At 37.7% G+C, this 22,337-nt stretch overlaps 1 protein-coding gene and 1 pseudogene across 1 annotated transcript in view; both read right to left on the reverse strand.

Annotated features, from left to right (window-relative positions):
• Positions 1-22,337, reverse strand: part of ANK2 (ankyrin 2) — a 243,411-nt gene that overhangs the window by 170,336 nt on the left and 50,738 nt on the right. The window contains exons 3-4 of the mRNA XM_089911573.1: positions 6,178-6,276; positions 3,903-4,001 (exon numbers count right to left, since the gene is read on the reverse strand). Of these exons, the coding sequence (XP_089767699.1) occupies positions 3,903-4,001; positions 6,178-6,276 (198 nt within the window). The remainder of the gene's footprint in view (positions 1-3,902; positions 4,002-6,177; positions 6,277-22,337) is intronic.
• On the reverse strand, positions 10,629-13,033 carry LOC111186127 (RNA-binding protein 42 pseudogene; annotated as a pseudogene).

A 22,337-nucleotide genomic window follows, 5' to 3' on the forward strand; every position in this document is an offset into this window, starting at 1 on the left:
GATGTTAATTTAACATGCTTACATTTTATGAATGTGCCTGTGTTTTTCAGAAAGCAAGCAACCACCTTCAAAGCAAATAACATTCCTCAAATCACTCTAATTTGACTTCTAGTCCCATTATTCCCCCAAACGGTTTTCACTGAGATCTTGATGAGATCTTCACACCATTAAATCCAGGAGACTAAAAAACCAAGCCAGAGAGCTACATGGTCGAGGCAAGGCTTAAAATCACACCAAGAACTGACTCAGTAGAGACTACACTGCTACCACCATTGAGCACAGAAACTTAAACATTTGTTGACTGTCATTGTATCAGTCACATAATTCTATTTAAAACACTTAAATTGCTCCTGCTAGTATACTGGAATTCTTTTTTTTTTTTGCGGTACGCGGGCCTCTCACTGTTGTGGCCTCTCCCGTTGCGGAGCACAGACTCCGGATGCGCAGGCTCAGCGGCCATGGCTCACGGGCCCAGCTGCTTTGCGGCATGTGGGATTTTCCCGGACCGGGGCACGAACCCGTGTCCCCCGCATCAGCAGGCGTACTCTCAATCACTGCGCCACCAGGGAAGCCCTGGAATTCTTTATGAATTAAGCACACCGCCTACCAAAATTGGCACTGTGCCATGTTGAAGGTCAGCCTCCTATGGATCCCATAGCTTACGTAGAGAATGCAGAAAAATTCCATAGAAGCACACATCTGCATAACCTAGGAGCCTGTAAATGTTTACTGAGTGATTGTTCCTTGGAGCTTTGCAGAGAGCTTCCTACCTTCTTAATTCAACAATAACCTTAGTGCTCCACTTCCAAGTAACTCGGAAGTTTGTCAAATGTAAACGACTATGCAGTCACCCACGTTCCTATAATAACAGATTATTCTGCACCCACTTTGTATTATGTTCTTAAAAAGATGTAGGAGAAGGTATAATTTGAGTACAAACTTCAGAATTTATGTTGTGCATCTGGGATTCCTATGCCCTTTTTCTGGTTCTCAAAAGGGAGTGACTGTTCAACTATCACGAGCATGGCTCCTAACCATTCACCTGACATTCATTGTTGTCACACAAGAAATTTGTATCGTAAACAAGACACCACCAACAAGAATCATACATGGAGAGGGGTTCACATTTCCCCTCAACAAATCCTTAAAACCATGCCTTTGGAATTTGATCACACACAGGGCAAAATAATCAACCTCTTTTATATAAATTCCTGCATTTTAATTTCAATTATTAAATTATAAAATATTCTAAGTAATAACAATGTGTTACTTGTTAATGATGGCTACCTAAATTTAATAGCAAATGATGTTACAGGGCTTATCAAATGACGTATGCATTTAGAAAAGCACCCTAAATTTTAATTACTAATTGTTCTTACAGTATAAATTAAAACTTTCTCACAATATAAAAATCAGTGTGAAACTATCTGTCAGGATTTCCTACAATATAAATCTAAACAGAGCTAACTGAGTACAGTACAAATAAAGATTATTTTAATCTCACCGATAATATACATTTTCCTTTAAGATCTGTTATTATCTGGCATGATTGTGACTATGAAGAACAGCCTCATTGACACTGAAAGCAAATCACTGATTAAATGGTTTTAGCTTGTTTACCTTGAAAAGTCTCCAAAGCATCTAATGTCTAATAAAACAGTATAACAACTGATACAATTTTTAACAAGTTTTTACCTTGCAGCATTTGATACCTGTCAACTTTTATGAAATCACTATGTTCAACTAGTCATTTTGAGGAAAGTAACCAAGTTCTTTTTATAGATATTAACAGCACCAACACATATGTGAACTCCCTGTCAAAAGTAACCTCCTACAGGCAATGGGAGGCTTTTACTGCCATGCTTTTTTAAGAACACAAACTACTGATTCATGCATGTAGTTGAATCTATATTTAAACAATCTTACTGCGATATTCTTACACTCAGTTTTCTCTTACATTCTCTAAATCAAAGGTTCTCAAAGCGTAGTCCCTGGACCAACAGCACCAGCACTACCTGAGAACTTGTAAGAAATGAAAATTCTCAGGTCCCTAGCCAGAACTGAATCAAAAACTCTAAGGTGAGGCCCAGAAACACGTGTTTTAACAAGCCCTGCAGGTGATGCAGGCTAAAGTTTGAGAACCTCTGCTCTAAAGCAAAAAGATGTTCTTTAGCTGTAAAGAAGTTTTTATCCCTTACTTTGGAACAGTCAATTTTGTAGTATCCTGTGTCTCTAAGCCCAAGATGCCATTATCATTATAGAATACACCAGAGTTCTTTACAAATGATACCAATTTTTTAAAGAATTTCACTTAACCAAGATTTTAGAATATGGCATATTCTCAATAAATGTTAAAATATTGATGCACACTTAACTAAAAATGTGGGTTGTAAGGGGAAAAAAGCAGCATGATATTATAGAGATAAAAATGGATAATTTCTTGTCTGTCATAATTTAAACAGATTCTTCCCTATAATTAAGGTCAAAGAAAATAGGGCTCTTTCTTACTTTTCCCCATTGGTATTTTATGGGTCCAGAACTTGTGCCATTTATACAAGTAGAGTCATGTCTGCACGATGAACGAATGAACAATATACGTAACACATATTCCTATACAAAGGCCTTCAAAGGCCCAAAGAATGGATAGAGAGGAACTGGTTTATTTTGCCAGTAGCCTGCATGGTGTGGCCTATGTTATTAGAAAGGCTAAAAACTTTAAAAAATAGAAGAAATGGATTTGACTATAAAGATATGCACCTCAATTTCTGCATAAATATATAAAAGATACTAAGAGTAAAGCTTTGGGCAAAGCAATATTTTCTTCCCCTTTCAACCAGAGAAAAAATAGGGATCAAATTTATAGTATGATGTATTTTGATTATTCTTTTAAAACTGTTCTTAATTTCATTTTAAGAATATCATTCCCTATTCTATACAATTGTTATTACATGCATCATAAAGCTGTGGGTCTCGAATTTTCCTTTCCCTTAGGAGCTTTGTAAAAACCATATTTTATATGCGAAGTACCCAAAGTAGTGTGATTCCCACTTTATAGCAGATTTCCCACTGGAATACAAATCTTTTGAGAATTTTTTCAATTTAAGAAGAGAAAATACTTTTATAGAGCAACATAACTTGCATGAATAATTCATCTTTCACAGACATCACTGTCATTCTAGAAAAAACACTATATATTCTTTTTTTCTTTGCACTTAAAGACAATGATAGACTGTGAACTTGTCAAATTTTCAGTTATATTAAGAGGAGATGATGTGCTAAGTGAAGTAAGTCAGAAAGAGGAAGACAAATGATATCAAATGATACCATATGATATCCCTTATATATGGGATCTAAAATATGACACAAATGAACTTATCGATGAAACAGAAACAGACTCACAAGGATAGAGAACAGACTTGTGGCTGCCAAGGGGGTGGTGTGGTGGGGGGAGGGAATGGGAGTTTGGGATGAGCAGATGCAAATCATTATATCTCTATATGGATAAACAACATGGTCCTACTGTGTAGCACAGGGAACTATATTCAATGGTTTTCTATATGGTTTTCCTGTGATAAACCATAATGGAAAAGAATATGAAAAAGAATGTATATATATGTATAACTGAATCACTTTGCTGTATAGTGGAAGTTAACACAACCAACTATACTTCAATAAAATAAATTAAAAATAAAAAAGAAGCTAGAAAAAAGAGGGAGATGATGATACATCACAAAAATAAGAAATGTCATGGCATGAGTTAATAAAATAACTTGCCTGAAATAAATCACAGAGTGTTTATAGTAAATCTATCTACCCAACAGATGGCTAAACCCATTAAATCAATTTCACAAGGCTGTTCTAAGTTAAATTCATTTACATCAGAGAAAATTTGAATATAATACCTGAGACTGTGCGTTAATATTGGCTCCTTCCTTAACGAGAACTTTGACAACTTCTGCTTGTCCAGCCAAAGATGCAATGTGAAGGGCAGTATTTCCTTTCTGTTTTGGAGAAACAAAATGGAAAATGTTGGAGGCTTCCAAATCTTGTAGAAATCAAAATGTACAGGTATTTTCAATTTTGCTGATGATTTGAAGTGGTTAAAACTTGTCATTCTATCAAGATTGCAGCCCCCCTTGGGAAAAGATAATTTTTACCATCAAAACATTGGCCATCCCATACAATGTCTTCCTTTTCTATCCTGCACAATTCCAGTTTAGTGTTAAGAACATGAAAAGACTGAGATCTTACTGAATCAAATAATCTGGGATGTGTGTACGTGCGTGTCTGTGTGTGTGAGAGAGAGAGAGAGAGACAATATTACCATTCATGTTATTACAACAAAAGAGTCCTACCACAAGATAATATAAACTAAAAAAAAAAGTTTATCTGAACCATTGAATTTATTTCACCTTGCAGAGAAACCTAGGAATTTTCAGTTGTAGAGAAACTGACAATTCACAGTTGTATTTCGAGTCACTGGAGCACACGGTTGTTCAAAATATTTTGGGAATAAAATAATAAATTTCACATGAGCTATACAATGTTACCAATAATTTCTACCATTTGCTACGTCAAAATTTATCATCAACAGTACCAAACAAAAATGAAAAATAATTTAAACCTATCATGAAAAGAAAATATAGGCTAAGAGACTGAAAGATGCCTATCATAGGATTAAAACAAATAACAAAAAGAAAAATAAAAACCAAGCAAATCTATACATTCAAAGCCATAGATTTTGGACACTAGTTCTCTTTTTGCCACCTCCTCACTGTGGGTCTTTATCCACTCGAACTATTTTGAAGACTTACTTGCCTTCTCTTTAAATGAGGAGATTTAATGAGGTATTTTTCTGGATCTAAAATTTTACAATTGTAATCTGCGATTAAAAATGAACCTATATTTTAAAACATCAACAGAGTTTAAAGGAAAGGAAACAAACGATAATAAACAGTTAAGCAAGAAAGAGTGATTGGTTTAATGAATATATTAATATGAGCAACTCAGGGGAAGCAAATAATTTGATACACATTCAAACTGACATTCTTAAATATTTGTTTAACATTTATCTCATGTTGTCAAGAGAAATGTTAATAAAAATATTTATTCTCTCTTTAAAGTAAGCAATTTCTTGCAAAGCAAACATATTTTAACATCTTTGGAACTGCCAAAGAGTTCTTTGTTTGTTTTCGTTTTTAAATTTCCACTAGAACTGCTGTACTATACTGTGAGCAGGGTCAGTCTACATTTTGGCAATTATGTATGAGGTGTTGGAAACCCAGGTTAACTGGCCATATCCCTAATTTACTCCAGGGCTCTTTCTGTCTATCCCTGATTAGACTAATGACCCGGCCGGGGGTTTGAGTACTTGCCACCTCTCTCTGCAACTCCCACGACCAGACTGTCACACTGCAGCCCTGGTCAAATGGCGTGATTCTGATTGGCTAATGTTTTTTTTCCAAAGTAAAATTTCACCTTCTAAAGACAAAGATTTGTCACCACTGATATTTTTTTAAAACACCTGTTGCTTCTGAAATGATCCCCCAAAGACAAGGTTCAAATATATTTAACCAAAAGAAGTATCAACAAGGAAGTAACAGGTTGTAGTATACCAAGCATCTTGTAAATTCCTTTAAAAATGAGTCAAATTTCTTTACAAACACACGTTACAGTGACAAAGTCTAATTTTACCCTAATAATTCAATCCATGATCCCCAAATCCCTTTTCCATTACAGTATAAAAGATCTGTATATTCTCTTACCAAGTTAAATGAATACATTAAAAGATATAACAATTTAATGAAAGCATGAAAATTATTTGTTCATTTCCATTGAGAAGTTTACTATATCAATTATTTTAAAAAATGAATTAACCTTGGGAAAATAGGTGCTTTTGTCTACAGAGGATTATATTAGTCTAGTCTCTCTGTGAATCAAAGGAAAAAAGATAGAATACTAGAAACTAGAGATACAGAATTCTTCAGTCTCTGATAAGTCCCTAAACGAAACCATTCAAACTCTGCAAAGTTTAATGGACAGAATTTCAATTTCAGTTCTGCATTGTTAAGAATCTTTGGTGTTCCAGAAAACCTCTGAAATGTATAACCTGGGAAGAGAAGCTTTAAATCATTTCCTCTTTTCCAAGGAAATAAATTCTACTAGCATAAACACTACCTTAGTGGCAGAATCCACAGCGGACCCTCTTCCCAGTAGCTCGTGAACCAGCCCCACATGGCCTTCCTTGGCAGCCAGATGGAGAGCGTTGAGTCCATTCTGAGAAGAGAAACAAACAAGGCCTCAGAAGTGGAGTAATGATGAGGCAGACAGTGGCTGATCTTATGCAAGTATATAACCCAGAAGATGGACAGACTGTGATCCCCTCATTTTCTCTTTCTTTTTGCATTAGCTTGAAGCTATTAATTTCAGAGAGACTAATTTCCAGTGATTTTGATTCAGAGAGGCAAAGAGGTAAATATTCATTAGAAATGTGGATCTGCAACTTCAACAAACTTTCTTTTTAGACTAAGAAATATCTAAATGCTTTTGCAATGAGGAAAGAAAAAGAGCAACTCTGTATCATTTGTTGTGCCAGCCAGAAATAAAATTCTGTAGTTTCTAGAACATAAAGGACTTTAAATAAATCTTACTTTTTAAACAAATGGGAGAGAAATGTCCTCTTCATAAAAAGTAATTAGTGTCATAGGACAAATTCCAAGGTAAAACAACTTTGTAAGGACAACATTGTACTTAAAAAAACATTTAGCACTATGTCACTAATTTGTCTTGAGGGTTTTTTTCAAAAATTTATCTTATAATCTATGATAGTACTGAAATACCTGGTTCCCATCTATCTAAATTCCTGAAAAATTCATTACTCACCATAGCATTGAAAAAACTCTTTGAAAATTTCACTAAATATGGTATCTACATATATTATACTGACAAAGTTTGAAAGCATATCTTGTCATACATATAGGAAGAACCAAATACAAGTACAAATTGCTTCATGGCAAATTTCCTATTTGTGGTCATTGTATATCTTATACTTAATGACTTTCTTATGAAAAGTATTCAGGCTTTTATATGTGACTCAAAAATAAAGTAATATTTGCTTTTCTTCTTTGCAAAACATGGTCCTGGTTTGTCACCAACATTTAACTTTGAGTAGTTGACAAAGTTGTATTCAGTACTATTAATACATTCATGTCATGGTTTCCATATATTTACTGGCACAAAATGATAAGAATTAAATTTATTATTATCATTTATTAAATTAAATTTTGAAATTTATGATTATGTATATTCCTAGAACATTTAACAAATGAATTGACAATATAATAAAAACTTGAAAAATACGAAGTTTTATGACCCCTGGATTCTACTAGTTTGCAAATGATGTTAATGGTGTTGATTGTACACAAATGATTCCGCAAAGAAAATTAATTTTCACTCCCTTTACCAGACCAAGGAAAGCGTTACATTTTAAAGTTGTTTTCTGAGTTAATTACTCAACACCCAGTCTCCTTGGCAACAGGAAGTATTTGATTTAAACAGAGGTAATCTATTTCACGAACAGTAAACTCATTCTAACAAATAAGGAAGGGAAAGCAGTATGTCCATTGGGTAGGAATTTTTGTTGTTGTTGTTTTGTTTTTTTGCGGTACGTGGGCCTCCACTGTTGTGGCCTCTCCTGTTGCGGAGCACAGGCTCCGGACGCGCAGGCTCAGCGGCCATGGCTCACGGGCCCAGCCGCTCCGTGGCATGTGGGATCTTCCTGGGCGGGGGCATGAACCCGTGTCCCCTGCATCGGCAGGCGGACTCTCAACCACTGCGCCACCAGGGAAGCCCGGGTAGGGATTTTTAAGGAGCTAACTAAGCCTGATGATAGTTAAGAGCCTTTAACTTTCCCGATATCTTTTTTAATTTATATATTCTTCAGCATGACATTTATTGATTTTCCTACGTTGTTTACAGAAGAAATCTTTTACTCTGTATCATGAGCCATTGCTTAAATGTTTTGGAGAGTGGATCCATTCTTTCAGTCTGTAAGAATCAAATGTTCCAATCCTTGGGAATTGTTGAAATAGCCTAGCAAACTAATATTTAAATAATTTTGCATTTTAAGATGTTTCTTTTTTTTAAAGATGTTTCTTGTAAGAAGTTGCCTTTCCTTTTCCTCAATTCCTACCCTAGACTGGCTTGAAAATGATCTCAACAGTGCATTCTGAATGTAACTTTCTATGAAATTTAAAATAGAAAGGTTTGAGAATTAAGACTTTTTAAAGGTGAAAATTTTTATTTGATTACATGAGTGACCAACTTTCTGAAGGTTAGAGCATTTGTGATACTCTTCTCAATCTCCCACCTGGGAGATATTACTCCCGTCACTACAGCATCAGCTCAGCTGAAACCTTTAACTTGCTGTAGACCACACTGTTAGAACACTAAACTTACTATGTTCATGTTTCAATAAATATTGACAAAAACTTTTTAAAAAGTTAACAAAGGTAACAAGACACCATCTCAAATAGAATATAGTTGACACAATCTAAAAACTTATGAAGTTCAAATATATATTTAACTTAAAAAATTTCAGGAGACATTATTCTAAGGAGGACTCCAATGCCAAACTATTTCTCTTAGTTTACTCCATACTTTTCTTTTCATGAATACAAAATGTAGCCTACCTCATTTTCACACACACAAAAACACAAACAGAAAACATTTAAATCTGCAGAACAGGATAGAACATTTTCTCAATAATTGGCCAGCTTTCTTCTCAATTAATTACAAGGCTGGGATCTAAATTAAAAGAATTTTATGAGGACAAAGTACCTTTTTGGGCGGGCACAAAGATCCTACTACAAATCACTGCAATATAGTTGCAATTTATTTAAAAAGTCATTAAGAATATGATTAAAATTTTTTATATGAGGGAATAGTTCAGAAACAAAATTGTCTATAATATGTAAATCGAATTCAGGATATACATATGTCTTCAAGATTTCTGTAACACTAATACTAACAAAACTAGAGTGATTATAAAGACAGATGATAATAGGTGAAATTCTAATTATAAATGTTGTAAATTCTTAAGCTGCCTTCTTTTAAAATACAGTCAAATTGGGACTGCTATCATATCGTTGAATTCATGTCCTTCAGCTGTAGGAAACAGAAGACAAGCAACTTTCTTTAAGTTAATGTTTTGGTTTTAGAATTTCTAACCCAAAATATATTTAATTAGCAGTTGAATATGTTGGGTCATTGTTATCAGAAAAAGCAACTCAGCAGCAACTGGACTTAACACCAAAATGTTTGATCTTGTGAATATGAGCTAACATATAAATTAATCATGTTTAAAATGGAAAGTGATAAATAAACCTATTTAATAGTACAGCTCAGCTAACTCTTTGAGAATGTATTTTGTAGTTAACCCATTTGGGTGAGTCCCTCAGATCATGCTTCTAAAAACCAAATTTCCTATAGGAGCTACACTAACGCTCTTTAGCTTTCCACACTCTATTACCAATACTAGCCCACATTCCAAAGGATGTTTTGTTGTTAGATATTTTTCACTTTGTTGGATGTGGGGTGGGAAGGAGGCAGACATGCAAAACTGGTCAGACTTTTTGTATTTGGGTTCAAATACAGGGCAGGACTTAGTATTTTCCCAGGAATGCCTCCCACACATATGGTATTTGAGGCACATAGGTCCTTCTTTATATCAAAACAGAAGATATTGTCACTTTCTGCATTTATTAGGACACTCATGATGAGCTTACTGAGCTCTGGCTAAAAAGTGTTCTGAGGCAAACTCATATTTAACAGAAACATTAACTATTCATTCTCCTAGATTAATATCAGAGTAGACATTCAGTGAGATCACCAAAAAGCAACATACCCGGGACATGTTATCTCTGTTCTCTACAGAAATGGCTTCACGGAATCATAAAATGTTACTACAAATTTGATTTTTACATAAGGCAGATACAAGCAATGTCCATTTGAGCAATATTTATGTACTTGTGTCTATTTTTAGATGGGTTATCTTGATGAACTATTGTTGAGTTCAATAACAGGAAAAATTTTAGTAATAGGAAAAGCCACTATGCTTATTCTCACTAATCTTTAATTTAGGAAAATTGCATAATTCTATGTGTTTGTCTTTTTTCACAAGTTTACAGGAAACACAGAATAAATTCAGTATCCATTGGAATTAAGTAACACACATCCTTATTCCTCTTGTCTTTTTACTTGGTTTTGCTTTTGTCTTGTTTAGTTTCATTTTTAATAATATCAGAATTACAGTATACTAGTGAGTGTGTATATATTGAATATATGTTGTGCCACCAATACTTCATGGCAAAAAAAAATTGTCAGTGATTTTGTATCTCAAAACAGCACTATGCCAAGTGCTATTCTCACTTAGTTTTATGTATTCCCTACCTGATAGGATTTATAGACAGCAATTATACTTCGATAGACAGAGTTGCTGATTCTAATTAGCTACTCAGTGACTCAAAATACTGACCAACACTGTGGAAAAAACTTAGAAAATTTTAAATGATTTAAAAAAAAAATCAAAAACAAAATTTTAAGAGAAAAATTCAAGAATTAATTAAATCTGAAAAATAGTAGGCTAAGCAGTGAGTTAATATCCTCAGTATGTTTGAGAATAAAAACATTGGTATTATAATTCTGTTGAAGCAAACCTGGAGGAAAATAAATAAATTCACAGTAAAAAGAATTTAGATGAGCACTGGAAGAACATCCTTATCACTGAGTTAAAGAATACTGGAAATATTTCTTTTTAAGGTTTTAAAGTTTAAATATTTCTCATTTGTATGTGATTGACTGAATGTGGGGATTTTCTTCCTTTTTCTTTCTTCCCTTCCTTTTTATCTTTTAATTCTTCTTCTTCTACTATTACTTTTTTTTTTTCTTTTTCTTTTTTGAGACAGTGTGGTCAACTGCAGGAATAACATGGTGATGGGTATAATAAGAAATGCAATCTTCTCCTTGCTCCACTACTAACCAGAAGTGTGAATTTGGGCAAATCACTTAACCTCTCTGTGGTCTAATGGTCTTATCTACAAATAATATTTATAATGATGACAATGAAAAACAATGATGATGATGGTAAAGAAATAAACATTCATGAGCACCTGTTATGTGCCCATCATTGCTTTAGCCTTTTTCGGGGGGTCAGGGCAGGGATGAATGTACATTTATTGAAACTGGTTTTGGGGAGGATGGGTGAGTGGATAGTTATGGGTTTTCCGAAAAGAACTGTGGGTAGCAGCCAGCGCCCAGCCAAGAGGAAGCGGGTGCTCAGCCACAGACCCTATCTCAGTCCCAATTTCTTCTGCTTCTTGCACTCAAGGCCCAGTTTCCGGGCCTTCCACGTGCTCTTGCGCAGCTTGGTGGGGCGCGAGCCTACTTACTTCGCATTCATCTCAACACACGGAGCGCACATAGTTGCTGGGGTCCTTAAAGCTGAAGAAGCTATAGCCTATGATCTTGCCAGTGCACTTGTCAGAGATCCCCTTAGCCTTAAAGAAGCATGGGAAGGGGAAGGGGCTAAAGGTGAGTTCCAAGATGGCATCTCCATTTCATTGCCCAGATCCCCACAGAAGATTCGGAAACCATCTGCATCCCACTCCAGCAGGCTGAGGTCCTCCCAGCTGCTCTCAGCTGCCGGTGCGAATGCTGCGTCAATTTCTCTGGCTTTCCTTTCTTCTTGTCCTCACCCAGGCACTCTGGGATCTAGAGGGTCACAAGGCCAGGGCAAGGGGGCAGGGGCCAGGAGCTAAGGAATGTGCGCTGGAGTCAGTAAGCCTGGCACACTACTTCCAGCAGGAGGGGTAGGGGCTCAGGCAAATCCATGGTCAGGGCCAGTGGTAGGTGGCCAGGGCCCAAAGACCAGGACCAGCTGGGGTGCTTCCTGCCCTCACAGCCACCAGCACCCTAGCCTCCTCCAGCCCAGCTGCTGCCACCAGCACTGCCTCTTCCTTCTCTTCCAGAATCAACCCCAGGCTGACGCCCAGCTCTCGGTATGCTGCTGGCTCTTCTGGGAGAGGCCTCAGAGCAGCCATGGAACCCAGGGAAGGGCTTCAGGACCCCAAGCCATTGGTGACAGCATTAGAGGTGGTCCAGGGGGTTGGGGGGGTCCAGGCAGAAAAGGGGGCCCACGAGGGCCTGGTGAGGGGGCAGCAGGGCCATGGGGTGAGGACTGCCTGCTGCAGAGTAAAGAGCAGAATGTGCTCTCTGTAGCACGTGGGGGACTACTGCTGGATAAGGAGAGCTGTTCATGGCAGGAACAGGGCTTCTCCAGCCTTTGGACTGTCCAGTTGAATCCAATCATGGGGGCCAAATGCACCTGGAAACGAGGTACACCACAAAGGGAGGGTCACCCACCATGGGAGGAACCATTGTGGCCACGGTGGCTGCCCAGGTCTGGAGAGTCTGTTGGACCTGCTGGTATGTTGGTCGCTATCGTTGGGCAGGCACAGGAACTGCTGGGAACTGCATCATTTCTACCATGGGGACTGTGGGCACTGGGGTACAGCAGGCATAGCAGTTGGGATTCTGGTTACCAGAGCCCCAGAACTTCCTGCTCAAACAGGGCCGTCTCTGCCTCCATCTCTTCCAAGCTTTCCTTGCTGCCCTTGCCCGGGTGCTGGCACCAGGGCCCAGGAACACAGGTCCTCCTGCACCTGGGGATCGCAGGGCTGGCCTGCCACCTGCTATCATTACTGAGGCAGCATCCTGAATGGGGACCAACCAAAGCAGGCTACTACTGATAAGTCTTTGATATTGGCTTTATGTAAGTTAACGTGGATAAAAGAATATGAACTTGAGTCGTTTGAAACAAGAAATATTCATTGAGCTGGTTTATTGTGAGCAAAATATTGATTGGGCTTATAGATCTGTGAGTCCCAGGCAAGATATCACTTTGTTCTACAACTTTTGGAATAATTCTATTTCTATATAATATCATTAAAATGACTAAATATACCATGTAGTTTAAAAATAAGATCTTAAGGCTACTTTGAAACAACCATGTGCACATTAATCAACCTTAAAGGACAGAGTTATCTTTTTTGTTTAGCACTTCTATTAAATTTTTATAAAGCAATATTATAACATTTTGTCTATAATCAAATTTTGCAATAAGCTCTATTCTCCATTTCTCTTGATGATTCTATGAGATATTTTGCCCATTGACTGCTTTTCGATGATCATATAAAACTAGTGGATGAAACCCCAGGTAGAACCAATAAAAATTTTATACCACCATTTGAGCATTGGTTACATTTCTGGCACATACGAACAATGTATAGACTAGTCCATTTTTAAAAGTTGAGGAACAGATTCAAGAAGATACAGCTAACCATACATGAAACTTAAATGCTTGCATCAAAATGCATTAAATTGTTTTGGATCTTAGGACAAATCTGTAATTAATATAAACTTATCAGTTAATCAACAAGCATTTGCTAGTTACCCACCAAGTACTTAGCTCTAGGTGCTAGGTTCTAAGGGAGGACCAGTGACATAGTTTCTGTCCCCAGAGAGCCCCCCAAATATTTATTATTAAACAACTGAAAATCACCTCTGTGCTAGCATATACTCATCCATGATTTTTTCAAATCTTTCGCTATTCTACTTTGCAAATCTTACATGTTGAATTAAGGGTCCTCCAGTCTGTCAGAAAAGTACAACTAACTTAATATATAACTTCCTTAATAACATTAAAATTTAAATATTTGAAAGGAGGCAATTGTAAATATGAGTTCTTGAAAATACTAAAGGAAAAAGATGGAGGGCAAATGGATATATCAACGGGAAAATAATAGAGAAGAGAAAGTGAAATTTGTTCCCTAACCTCCACCCCACCCCCACTCATAACGGGGCTCCTGTGTCAGAGACACCCTAAATGAGGAGCTCTTTTCAAGAGGAACTACATGCCCACATACAGAGATACAAATAATTATGAAATGCAGTTTACAGTTTCACTCTGCCATTACCATAAATGACACTGGTGAAAGGAATCATCTATATAATGGGAGGAAAAAATCAAACTCAAAATGAAAATGACCTGTTTACATATTCCCAATCCAATTCCCACTCAGTATACTCATCCATAATGTATCTGCACCTTTCCCACCTCTTTCATGGTGGCTGCTCTAAACTAAGAGTACTCACTATGATGGAACTAAGAATGTATTTAGTTTTCATGAAGATGGGGAAAAGCAAAGCACGTGTCATCTTTTGTCAGTTGAACTGATCTTACTGTGTCTTTGTCCAAAGATTTCTGATTTAATATATAAATCAAACTATGGATGACCCAAGAGGAAACTTGTTTTACTAGTGAGTTATTCTCAAATCCTAGAGGCTTTCTTTTTAATTCCAAAATGATGAATATTTAATGAGGATTTGCTAAGTCTTCATCAATTAAAAAATATTTACAATGAGGCTTGAAATTTGGTGGCTCATTGGTCATTTCATAGGGAAAAAGCTTAGAATAAGACTGCTTCAAAGATACGACTTTATATAGTCTATTTCTGGATCTCCATTTCAACCATAGTGGAAGCCCATCTAGCACTCCTGGCTGGTACCTCCCTTTTTGACACTGGTCTTTTCCCCTGTCTAACCCCATCAAATGTTTCAATCATACAATCCCCCAAATACGGAGAATGACATTAAATATGATGATGAGTTAGCCTGGGAGAAGAAAGAGTTATGAAAATTCTTCAAAATCTTACCAAGAAGGATGAAAGATTATGAGAGCTGAGAAATAAATACTTAACGAATGAAAGAGAAGCTTAATGACATGGATATCATTATTACATTTTATATTTTACATATATTATTATATTTTATAGATGAAGATACTAAAATTCTCAGAAGCCAAGTGATTTGCCTCAAAGATCCTTACCAAGAAGAGGAAGAGCAAAAGTTCAAACTTAGATCTGATTTCCAAACTCATGCTTTCAAAAAAGCTAAAATAATTAAGCTCCACACCAGTGTTTCAAAGTGTAGGTCATCATGCACAAGTACGTCATAAAATCTGTTTAATGGATTGCCAATCAGTGTATTTCAAAACATGAAGTAGAGCAAAGAAAAATAGAGTGCACTGTGGGTGGCAAGTGTAGATTTTGTTTCGGAGGGTTTTTCTGGTGTAACTTTACATACACATACATGTGTACACACGTCTGCATGTGCGTGTGCATGTGGTGTGCTCCTGTGTGTGTGTGTGCATGAGCACACATGCTTCTCTAGATTACAAAAAAAAAACTAAGGAAGTTTAGGCAAGACCCAAGACATGAGGGCATCTTGGGGAAACAAGATGTTGTTTCAGACCAAATAAGTAAAAAAGCTAATGCTTACAAAGGGCACTCTAAGAGAGGAATGGTTTTTATGATATGCTTATTTGAATTTTATGATATCAATAATTTTCATTTTAGATGAGTGCTGTGATGCAAATAAGATGAATAACGTTGGGACAAACAAGGATTCTTCCTTTTGAAAATACTAGCAGAATCATGGTTAAACCACATCCACATCTGGAGTTCCAAGAGGGAGTGTGGAATAGTGGAGAACACACATGTTAGAGTTCCTATTCTGTCTCTCCATTACTAGCAATATAATTTAGTTTCTTCACTAGTAAAAGGGGAAGTTTCCATTCTGCCTTCTACAGATAGTCATTTAAAAGAGAATATAGAGGGGCGCCTTCAAGATGCTGGAGGAGTAAGATGTGGAGATCACTTTCCTCCCCACAAATACATCAGAAATACATCTACATGTGGAACAACTCCTACACAACACCTACTGAACGCTGGCAGAAGACCTCAGACTTCCCAAAAGGCAAGAAACTCCCCACATACTGGGGTAGGGCAAAAGAAAAAAGGAAAAATAGACATTAAACAATAGGGATGGGACCTGCACCTCTGGGAGGGAGCTGTGAAGGAGGAAAGGTTTCCACACACTAGGAAGGCCCTTCGCGGGCGGAGACTGTGGGTGGCGGAGGTGGGGAACTTCGGACATGAAGGAGAGCGTAGCAGTAGGGTGCAGAGGGCAAAGCGGAGAGATTCATGGACAGAGGATCAGTACCGACCAGCACTCCCCAGCCCGAGAGGCTTGTCTGCTCACCCACCAGGGTGGGCAGGGGCTGGGAGCTGAGGCTCGGGCTTCGGTGGAATCCCAGGGAAAGGACTGGGGTTGGCTGCATGAACCAGCTGGAAGGGGGCTACTGCGCCACAGCTAGCCGGGAGGGAGTCCGGGAAAAAGTCTGGACCTGCTGAAGAGGCAAGAGACCATTGTTTCAGGGTGCGCGAGGAGAGGGGATTCAGAGCACCGCCTAAATGAGCTCTAGAGACGGGCGCGAGCCGCAGCTATCGGCGCGAACACAAGAGACCGGCAAGCATGAGATGCTAAGGCTGCTGCTGCAGCCACCAAGAAGCCTCTGTGCAAGCACAGGTCACTATCCACACCTCCCCTCCCAGGAGCCAGTGCGGCCCGCCACTGCCAGGGTCCCGTGATCCAGGGACAACTTCCCCGGGAGAACACACGGCGTGCCTCAGGCTGCTGCAACGTCACGCAGGCCTTTGCCACCGCAGGCTCACCCCGCATCTGTACCCCTCCCTCCCCACGGACTGAGTGAGCCAGAGCCCCTGAATCAGCCACTCATTTAACCCCGTCCTGTCTGGGCGGGAACAGATGCCCTCAGGCGACCTACATGCAGAGGGGAGGCCAAATCCAAACCTGAACCCCAGGAGCTGTGCAAACAAAGAGAGAAAGGGAAATCTCTCCCAGCAGCCTCAGGAGCAGCAGATTAAATCTCCACAATCAACTTGATGTACCCTGCAACTGTGGAATACCTGAATAGACAATGAATCATCCCAAAATTGAGGCAGTGGACGTTGGGAGCAACTTTAGACTTCAGGTTTGCTTTCTGCATCTAGTTTGTTTCTCGTTTTATGTTTATCTTAGTTTAGTATTTAGAGCTTGTTATGACTGGTAGATTTATTGATTTGGTTGCTCTCTTCCTTTTTTAATTTTATATATATATATATATTTTTTTTTTTTTTTTTCCTTTTTTCTCTCTTTCTGAGTGTGCATGTGCATGCTTCTTTGGGTGATTTTGTCTGCATAGCTTTGCTTTTGCCATTTGTCCTAGGGTCCTGACTGTCCGTGTTTTGCTTTGTTTGTTTTTAGTATAGTTTTTAGAGCTTGTTATCATTGGTGGATTTGTTTTCTGGTTTGGTTGCTCTCTTCTTTCTTTCTCTCTCTTTTTTTTTATTACTTTTTATTTTTAATAATTTTTTTCCATTTTAATATTTTCTTTCTCTTTTCTTTCTTTCTTTCCCTCCCTCCCTCCCTCCCTCCCTTTCTTTTTCTCCCTTTTGGTGCACTGGCCAGGTGTCAGGCCTGAGCCTCTGAGGCAGGAAAGCCGAGTTCAGGACATTGGTCCACCAGAGACCTCCCAGCCCAATGTAATATCAAATGGCGAAAGCTCTCCCGGAGACCTCCATCTCAATGCTAAGACCCAGCTCCACTCAATGACCAGCAAGCTACAGTGCTGGATACCCTAAGCTGAACAACTAGCAAGACATGAACACAAACTCACCCATTAGCAGAGAGGTTGCCTAGAATCATAATAACTTCACAAACACCCCAAAACACACCACTTGACGTGGTCCTGCCAACCAGCAAGATAAGATCCAGTCTCATCCACCAGAACACAGGCACCAGTCCCCTCCACCAGGAAGCCTACACAACCCACTGAACCAATCTTACCCATTGGGAGCAGACACCAAAAGTAACGGGAAGTACGAACCTGCAGCCTGCGAAAAGGAGACCCCCAAACAAATTAAGCTAAGCAAAATGAGAAGACAGAAATACACAGCAGATGAAGGAGCAAGGTAAAAACTCACCAGACCAAACAAATGAAGAGGAAATAGGCAGTCTACCTGAAAAAGAATTCAAAGTAATGATAGTAAAGATGATCCAAAATCTTGGAAATAGAATGGAGAAAATACAAGAAACATTTAACAAGGACCTAGAAGAACTAAAAAGCAAACAAACAATGATGAACAACAGAATAAATGAAATTAAAAATTCTCTAGAAGGAATCAATAGCAGAATAATTGAGGCAGAAGAATGGATAAATGACCTGGAAGATAAAACAGTGGCAATAACTACCACAGAGCAGACTAAAGAGAAAAGAATTGAGGACAATCTCAGAGACCTCTGGGACAACATTAAATGCACCAACATTCGAATTATACGGGTCCCAGAAGAAAAAGAGAAAAAAAAAGGGACTGAGTAAATATTTGAAAAGATGATAGTTGAAAACTTCCCTAATATGGGTAAGGAAATAGTCAATCAAGTCCAGGAAGTGCAGAGATTCCCATAAAGGATAAAACAAAGGAGAAACTTGCCAAGACACATATTAATCAAACTACCAAATACTAAATACAAAGAAAAAATATTAAAAGCAGCAAAGGAAAAGTAACAACATACAAGGGAATCCCCATAAGGTTAACAACTGATCTTTCACCAGAAACTCTGCAAGACAGAAGGGAGTGGCAGGACATATTTAAAGTGATGAAAGGGAAAAACCTACAACCAAGATTACTCTACCCAGCAAGGATCTCATTCAGATTTGATGGAGAAATTAAAACCTTATACAGACAAGCAAAAGCTAAGAGAAATCAGCACCACCAAACCAGCTCTACAACAAATGCTAAAGGAACTTGTCTAGGCAGGAAATATAAGAGAAAGAAAAAGACTTGCAATAAAAAACCCAAAACAGTTAAGAAAATGGTAATAGGAACATACATATCAATAACTACCTTATATGTAAATGGATTAAATGCTCCAACCAAAAGATATAGACTGGCCGAATGGATACTAAAACCCTTACATACGCTGTCTACAACAGACTCACTTCAGACGTAGGGACACGTACAGACTGAAAGGGAGGGGATGGAAAAAGATATTCCATATAAATGGAAATCAAAAGAAAGCTGGAGTAGCAATTCTCATGTCAGACAAAATAGACTTTAAAATAAAGTCTATTACAAGAGACAAAGAAGGACACTACATAATGATCAAGGGATCGATCCAAGAAGAAGATATAACAATTGTAAATATTTATGCACCCAACATAGGAGCACCTCAATACATAAGGCAAATGCCAACAGCCATAAAAGGAGAAATTGACAGTAACACAATCATAGTAGGGGACTTTAGCACCTCACTTTCACAGATCATCCAAAATGAAAATAAATAAGGAAACATAAGCTTTAAATGATACATTAAATAAGATGGACTTAATTGATATTTATAGGACATTCTGCCAAAAACAACGGAATACACTTTCTTCTCAAGTGCTCATGGAACATTCTCCAGGATAAATCATATCTTGGGTCACAAATCAAGCATTGGTAAATTTAAGAAAATTGAAATCATATCAAGTATCTTTTCTGACCACAACGCTATGAGACTAGACATCAATTACAGGAAAAAATCTGTAAAAATTACAAACACATGGAGGCTAAACAATACACTATTAAATAACAATGAGATCACTGAAGAAATCAAAAAGGGAATCAAAAAATACCCAGAAGCAAATGACAATGAAAACATGACGACCCAAAACCTATGGGACACAGCAAAAGCAGTTCTAACAGGGACGTATATAGCAATACAATCCTACCTCAAGAAACAAGAAACATCTTAAATAAACAACTTAAGCTTACACCTGAAGCAAACAGAGAAAGAAGAACAAAAACCCCAAAGTTAGCAGAAGGAAAGAAATCATAAAGATCAGATCAGAAATAAATGAAAAAGAAATGAAGGAAATGGTAGCAAAGATCAATAAAACTAAAAGTTGGTTCTTTGAGAAGATAAACAAAATTGAAAAACCATTAGGCAGACTCATCAAGAAAAAAATGAAGACTCAAATCAGTAGATTTAGAAATGAAAAAGGAGAAGTAACAACTGACACTGCAGAAATACAAAGGATCATGAGAGATTACTACAAGCAACTCTATGCCAATAAAATGGACAACCTGGAAGAAATGGACAAATTTTTAGAAAAGCACAACCTTCTGAGACTGAACCAGGAAAAAACAGAAAATATGAACAGACCAATCACAAGCACTGAATTTGAAACTGTGATTAAAAATCTTCCAACAAACAAAAGCCCAGGACCAGATGGCTTCACAGGCAAATTCAATCAAACATTTAGAGAAGAGCTACCAACTATCCTTCTCAAACTCTTCCAAAATATAGCAGAGGGAGGAACACTCCCAAACTCATTCTATGAGGCCACCATCACCCTGATATCAAAAGATGCAACAAAAAAAGAAAACAATAGGGCTTCCCTGGTGGCGCAGTGGTTGAGAGTCCGCTTGCCGATGCAGGGGACACGGGTTCATGCCCCGGTCTGGGAAGATCCCACAGGTCGTGGAGTGGCTGGGCCCATGAGCCATGGCCACTAAGCCTGCACGTCCAGAGCCTGTGCTCCAAATGGGAGAGGCCACAACAGTGAGAGGCCCACGTACCACAAAAAAAAAAAAAAAGAAAACAATAGGCCAATATGACTGATGAACAGAGATGCAAAATCCTCAACAAAATACTAGCAAACAGAATCCAAGAGCACATTAAAAGGATCATACACCATGATCAAGTGGGGTTTACCCCAGAAATGCAAGGATTCTTCAATATATGCAAACCAATCAATGTGATAAACCATATTAACAAATTGAAGGAAGAAAACCACATGATCATCTCAATAGATGCAGAAAAAGCTTTTGACAAAATTCAACACCCATTTATGATAAAAACCCTCCAGAAAGTAGGCATAGAGGGAACTTACCTCAACATAATAAAGGCCATATATGACAAACCCACAGCCAACATCATTCTCAATGGTGAAAAACTGAAACCATTTCCACTAAGATCAGGAACAAGAAAAGGTTGCCTATTCTAACCACTATTATTCAATATAGTTTTGGAAGTTTTAGCCACAGCAATGAGAGAAGAAGAAAAAGAAATCAAGGGAATCCAAATCGGAAAAGAAGAAATAAAATTGTCTCTATTTGCAGATGACACGATACTATATAGAGAGAATCCTAAAAATGCTACCAGAAAACTACTAGAGCTAATCAATGAATTTGGTAAAGTAGCAGGATACAAAATTAATTCACAGAAATCTCTTGCATTCCTATACACTAATGATGAAAAATCTGAAAGAGAAATTAAGGAAACACTCCCATTTACCATTGCAACAAAAAGAATAAAATACCTAGGAATAAACCTACCTAAGTGCACAAAAGACCTGTATGCAGAAAACTATAAGACACTGATGAAAGAAATTAAAGATGATGCAAACGGATGGAGAGATATACCATTTTCTTGGATTGGAAGAATCAACTTTGTGAAAATGACTGTACTACCCAAAGCAATCTACAGATTCGGTGCCATCCCTATCAAACTACCAATGCCATTTTTCATGGAACTAGGACAAAACATTTCACAATATGTATGGAAACACAAAAGACCCCGAATAGCCAAAGCAACCTTGAGAAAGAAAAACAAAGCTGGAGGAATCAGGCTTCCAGACTTCAGACTACACTATAAAGCTACAGTAATCAAGACAGTGTGGTACTGGCACAAAAACAGAAATATAGATCAGTGGAACAGGATAGAAAGCCCAGAGATAAACCCACGCACGTATGGTCATCTTATATTTGATAAAGGAGGCAAGAATATACAATGGAGAAAAGACAGCCTCTTCAATAAGTGGTGCTGGGAAAACAGGACAGCTACATTTAAAAGAATGAAATTAGAACACTCCCTAACACCATACACAAAAATAAACTCAAAATGGATTAAAGACCTAAATGTAAGGCCAGACACTATAAAAGTCTTAGAGGAAAACATAGGCAGAACACTACGAAATAAATCACAGTGAGATCCTTTTTGACCTACCTCCTAGAGAAATGGAAATAAAAACAAAAATAAATAAAAGGGACCTAATGAAACTTAAAAGCTTTTTGGCACAGCAAAGGAAACCATAAACAAGATGAAAAGACAACCCTCAGAATGGGAGAAAATATTTGCAAACGAAGCAACTGACAAAGGATTAATCTCCAAAATATACAGCAGTCCATGCAGCTCAATATCAAAAAAAACAAACAACCCAATCCAAAAATGGGCAGAAGACCTAAATAGACATTTCTCCAAAGAAGATATACAGATTGCCAACAAACACATGAAACGATGCTCAACATCACTAATCATTAGAGAAATGAAAATCA

This window comes from Delphinapterus leucas, chromosome 5 (assembly GCF_059928025.1).
Source record: "Delphinapterus leucas isolate spDelLeu-1000000601 "Yukka" chromosome 5, BTC_Dleu_Yukka2, whole genome shotgun sequence".
NCBI lineage: Eukaryota > Metazoa > Chordata > Mammalia > Artiodactyla > Monodontidae > Delphinapterus > Delphinapterus leucas.